Source organism: Morus notabilis, unplaced genomic scaffold (genome assembly GCF_000414095.1).
Source record: "Morus notabilis unplaced genomic scaffold, ASM41409v2 Scaffold1738, whole genome shotgun sequence".
NCBI lineage: Eukaryota > Viridiplantae > Streptophyta > Magnoliopsida > Rosales > Moraceae > Morus > Morus notabilis.
This window is the reverse complement of record NW_010358171.1, coordinates 2354-8398: the sequence shown is the minus strand read 5'-3', so window position 1 is coordinate 8398 and position 6045 is coordinate 2354. Positions and strand designations below refer to the sequence as shown.

The following is a 6045-nucleotide window of genomic DNA, read 5'->3' as shown; positions in this document are numbered from 1 at the left end:
TGCTTCCTTGGGGGCAGGACCCGAAACTCGGCCCAGGGTGATGTGGCTTGTGCATGTGGTTGTGTACGTAATTTATCATAGTATAAATTACTTGTTGATGCCTGTAATACGAAGATTTTCAGTTATATTTCCTTTGAGAAAATGGATGTGAGAATCTGGCTGTTGTGTTGGAACTGAATGTCTATATTTATTCATTTATTTATTTATTTATTTACTTGGTTACTCATTTATTTACTTATTTACAAAGTTATTTTAAAATATATCCTACCGGGCCTTTCGCTCACCTTTTATTGTTTTATAAATATTAACCCCTCCCAGGCGACTCTAGAAGTAGTGCGGAGTAGCTAAGTTAGATTGCTACCGTCAGGTTAGAAGATGATTGTGTTCTTCCTCCTTGTGAGTAAATGTAAGAAATGTAACTTCTGTAAACCCTGATCTTTAGATTTCTAGACTGTGGTTGATGTTTGTAATGTTAATTACATGTTCATGTATGTACAATGTTGCATATCATGTGGGTGAAGCCCTGAACGATGTCAAAGGCTTAGTTATAAACCTCTTGTATTCAGTAATTCATTTTCAGTGAAATGTGGGGCTCGTTTGGGAATTTCCTTAATATTTTATTCTTAATCGCGTTTAACTCCTAATCAAGCCTCCACGTCACCGACCCCAGCTTCGGGGTGTGACAAAGTGGTATCAGAGCCTTAGGTTTAGAATCCACAAGATTGTACATACATGTGTGACATCAGGAATCCACTAAACAGTCTAGTTTCTTTTCAGTTAAAGGAGATGTCGCCGCGTCGTAGATCTGTTAACCAACTGGCACCACATAATCAAGAGTTCATGGATGCCATGTATGCTACTTTCCAAGGCATGGCCACTCGAGCTCAGAATGAGCGACCGGCCGAGGATAAGAAGCAAAGTTACTTCTATGAGTTTAGACGTGCACCTATCCCCACATTCAATAGTGAGGGAGGACTCCAGGAAGCAGAATACTAGTTTGACTCCATAGTTAAACACCTAACCATTATGGGAGTGCCGGAGGAATATTGGATAGAATTCACGGTGTATAAGATGGAAAGCCAAGCAAGCAACTGGTGGAAGAATGTAAGGAAAAGGCTGGATGTTGCGGGAATGACTTGGGAATAGTTTGAGGTTCTCTTCAATGAACAATACTTCCCTCAGAGCTATAGGGATGAGAAGGCAATGGAGTTTATGACCTTGCAACAGGGCGATATGTCGATTAGGGAATACGAGGCTAAGTTTAACGACTTGTCCCACTTTACGCCATCTCTGGTGGAGTTTAAGCATTTGAAATTCCTGAAATTTGAGAAATGTCTTAAGAATTCTGTAAGGAGACCCTTGGTGGCTCTAAGAATTCAAAATTTCTAAGACTTGGTGGTTATTGTTACAAGCGTGGAACAGGATAACTTAGCCTATCAACAAAGCAAGGAAGCAGCTAGTTGAGTTCTGCTTCTGGTGGATCTTCTGCTTCAGGTGGGCCACAGCGGAGTGGTAGAAGAAACTGCAATTAGGGATTGATTAGTGGTGGTAGCAGTTCCTCTGGAAGTGACAGGAGTGATCCTTATAGACCCAAGTGCCATTATTGTAGGCAAGTTGGTCACATTAGGAGGAATTGTCCAAATCAGAATCAACCGCCGACTCAGTAATCTCAGAGTGAGGCTTCTTACGGTTAAGGAATACCACCGCAATTTGTGCCACCTTATCAGCCATAGTTGGCAATGCCAATGCCACACCATCTGTGCCAACCTACTATCTACCTCAACATCCATAGTTTCGGCCTCAAGCATCGGGACCAATGTAGATTCCTCCGTCGCAACAATATAAGCCAGGGACCCAGAGGCCTAATATTGGTGATAAAGGGAAGGGGAAAGCACAAGGACAAGCTTATACCCTGACAAAGGGTAGTTCTGGAGGACAGGCCAGTAACACGGTGGTTGAGGGTATGATTCTAATCTCTCACTCTCTAGCACATGTATTGTTTTATACTGGTGCTACCCATTCCTTCATATCAAGTTCTTTTGTACAAACCTTGAAACTGAAATCTGAGAGCTTGGAAACCCCGATAATGTTAAACTCCCTACTAGGATGTGTGGAGATAGCTAGTGTATGTAGATCGTGTGAAATCACGATTGGAGGTAAGCGATTGAGAGTTGACCTGATAATCATTCCAATGAGTCTATTTGACGTGGTACTCAGAATGGATTAGTTAGCAAGATACGGTGCGATTGTTTATTACTACCGTATGAGAGTAACCTTGACGACTAAGTCTGGAGCGGTAATTACCTATCAAGCAGATATGAACCCAGTCCTGGAAGAACGAATATTGCAACATAGCATTGGGGGACGGAGAACCTTGGCTTACTTTTCCTTCCTTCTTGCTCTATAAGGTGAACCCGAGATAATTAGAAATAATGTGAACATTCCTGTGGTGGATGAGTTTGCAAATGTATTTCCTGATAAGTTACCCGGTTTACCGCCGGATCAGGAAATTGAATTCAGTATTGACTTGATTCCGGGAACGGCTCCAATTTCTATTCCTCCTTACCAAATGGCACCTGTTGAAATGAAAGAATTAAAGAAGTAGCTTGGAGAGCTAGCAGAAAAAGGGTATATAAGGAATAGCACTTTCCCTTGGGGTGCACCGGTGTTGTTTGTGAAGAAGCACGACAAATCACTCCGGTTGTGCATTGACTACTGTCAATTGAATAGGGTAACTGTGAAGAATAAATACCCACTATCAAGGATCGATGAGTTATTCGATCAGTTGGGTGGATCACAGTATTACTCTAAGATTGACTTGAGGTCAGGATATCATCAGCTCAAGATTAAGGAGGAAGACATTCTGAAAACTGCTTTTAGAACTCGGTATGGACATTTCGAGTTCTTGGTGATGCCTTTTGGGATGACGAATGCCCCAGCTATGTTCATGGATCTAATGAATCGGGTTTTTCGGCCTTACTTAGATCAATTTGTGATTGTCTTCATCGACGACATTTTGGTCTATTCGAAGACTTGGGGGGAACATGAGCAGCACCTGATAATTGTTCTTCAGACTCTTTGTGAACACCAGTTGTATGTAAAAATGGAGAAGTGTGACTTCTGGCTGACGGAAGTGAAGTTGCTTGGGCATGTGATATCAGGATAAGGAATTTCTGTGGATCCTTCCAAGATTGAGACTGTATTACAGTAGGAAAGGCCGGAGAATGTGGTAGAGATTCAAAGTTTCCTCAGACTAGCAGGATACTATCAGCGTTTCATAAAAGACTTCTCGAGCATTGCTGCACCGATGACTCAGTTGAGCAAGAAAGAAGTCAGATTCGAATGGGACGCTGAATGTGAACATGCTTTTCAGGAATTGAAGGCAAGACTAACAAGCTCACCAGTCTTGACTATACCCGATAGCGAAGAGTCATATGAGGTATATTCTGACGCCTCGATGAGTGGACTTGGATGTGTTTTGATGCAAGGTGGATGTGTTGTAGCCTACGCATCTTGCCAACTGAAGCCACATGAACGGAATTACCCCACTCATGATTTGGAGCTAGCAACAGTGATATTTGCTCTGAAGATATGGAGATGCTACTCTATGGAGCAAGGTTTCAGGTCTTGTCTGACCACAAGAGTTTGAAGTACTTGTTTACTCAGAAAGATCTGAACCACAGGCAGAGGAGATGGATGGAATACATGGAAGATTTTGACTTCACATTGCGATATTATCCAGGAAAAGCTAATAGGGTAGTTGATGCCCTCAGCAGAAAGACTAAAGGAATTATGGCGTCACTAGCTTTGGAAGACTTAGAAAGAGGATTGAAAAGTGTTCTTGAGGAGTTTCTAAGGAGGTCAACACTTAGAAACTATGAGGTTCCTCAAGAACTTAAAGAAGAATCTGGTTTAATTAATCAATTATTAGATATTAAATGTTTCTGACGTGTAAATTTAAATAATTCTAAGGTATTTAAATATTCTCAGTAATTACATTTTTTACCCAGAAGTGTGTGTGGGCACATTTTCTGGACTGTCATTTTAAATATTGGACGCCTGTCTTTTCTTTTCTTTTCTTTTTCCTTTTTTCTTTCCTTTTCCTTTTCCTTCCTTTCTTTCCTTGCCCGTGCAACTCTCTCTCTCTCTCTCACTCTCACTCTCACTCTCGTTCTCACTCTCTCTTTCTCCCTCCCGTTTTTACTTCAAAATCAATCGAATTTTGAGCCAAAGGAAAATTTCAATAAGTTTTCAATGTCAAGAGAAGGATTCGAAGTAAGATTTTTGAAAAACCTCTCTTGAATCTCAATTTTTTCAGATTTAAAAACTTATTTTTAGTTCGAAATGGATTTTGATGGATTTTGGGTAAAACCATGGTAGAATTTGGAAATATTGGGTTCTTTAGACTTGATTCAGTACTTAGAACTCGGATCTAGTGGTTTTCCTTTGAGATATTTCGATTTGAAATTGAAATTGTAGGTTTTTAGGTTGATTCTGCGGGTTTTCCTTGCCCTGTTGTTCTTCACAGGTCGACCTGTGCGGTCGATCAGACCGGTCGACCTATACGGTCGACCGGACTGCACTGATTCCACCGGTTGACCTATGCGGTTGACCGAATTGCGCACCACCGGTCGACCGGTGGTGTTGCATTGCTCTGTCACCGATCGATCGGTGCATACAGGGTTTGACCCTGTTTTGTTGAGAAAACTCTATTTTGACCTCAATTTTTGAGGAGAACCCAAATTAGCTTCATTTGGGGGCCTAGAATGAATGGATTAGCTTTTTTAATCCATGTTTTGAGATTGAAAACCCTTGGAATGATGATTTGAAACATGAAATGGTTTGTGAAATCGGTAATTGAATTATGGCACACTAATAGCAAATTAAATGGTATAATTGAGATTGAAATTGCTTCAGGAATGTGAATTGGATCATAAAGCGTGGTTTTGTATCAGTGCTAGCTGAGGACTCGGATTAAGGGGCTTTGAGGAAGTAAAAGATGGAATAGTGCAACGCTAGCCAGGTTTGGTACTTGTGAACTAGGATTTCTTGCCCTTTCCTTTGTGAGCCTGTTTTCAACAGAATTTTGGCCTTTCAATGTTTCAAAGAAATGACGTGTTTGCGAAAGAAAAACATTTTAACCCCCATGGCTTGTTGTAGTTCTGGGGAGTATAATAAACTGTTTCATAAAGTTTAATGAATGATTTCTTAAGATAAGAGATCTTGTAAATCAGTAAACCGGCTGATGGCCTAGATAGGATGTGGAGAGTGCATCCTTGCGGGCAGGACCCGAAACCCGGCCCGGGGTGATATGGCTTGTGCATGTGGTTGTGTAAGTAATTTATCATAGTATAAATTACTTACTGATGCCTATAATACGGAGATTATCAGTTATATTTCCTTTGAGAAAAAAGATGTGAGGTTCCGGCTGTTGTGTTGGAACTGAATGTCTATATTTATTCATTTGCTTATTTATTTATTTACTTGGTTACTCATTTATTTACTTATTTACAAAGTTATTTCAAAATATATCCTACTAGGCCTTTCGCTCACGTTTTATTGTTTTATAAATATTAACCCCTCCGAGGTGACTCTAGAAGCAGTGCAGAGTAGCTGAGTTAGATTTCTACATCCGGTTAGAAGAGGATTGTGTTCTTCTTCCTTGTGAGTAAATGTAAGAAATGTAACTTCTATAAACCCTGATCTTTTGATTTCTAGACTGTGGTTGATGTCTGTAATGTTAATTACATGTTCATGTATGTACAATGCTGCATATCCTGTTGGTGAAGCCCTGAACGATGTCAGAGGCTTAGTTATAAACCTCTTGTATTCAGTAATTTATTTTCAGTGAAATGTGGGGCTCGTTTGGGAATTTCCTTAATATTTTATTCTTAATCACGTTTAACCCCTAATCGAGCCTCCACGTCACCGACCCCGGCTTCGGGGCGTGACACAGCTGCTCTGACAGAGGTCTGAATACTCATTTCCATTTAGAGGAAGGCTATCAGGGGACTTTCATAGTTTGACAAAGAGATGGTCCGACCA

At 40.6% G+C, this 6045-nt stretch overlaps 1 protein-coding gene across 1 annotated transcript; it reads left to right on the top strand.

Annotated features, from left to right (window-relative positions):
• The first annotated feature begins 1026 nt into the window (after window positions 1-1026).
• Window positions 1027-3166, top strand: LOC112090394. Its single transcript, XM_024161567.1, has 5 exons — window positions 1027-1104; window positions 1183-1347; window positions 1823-1961; window positions 2409-2519; window positions 2829-3166. The coding sequence occupies exons 1-5, from the start codon at window positions 1027-1029 to the stop codon at window positions 3164-3166; spliced, it is 831 nt and encodes a 276-aa protein (XP_024017335.1).
• Window positions 3167-6045: the final 2879 nt, after the last annotated feature.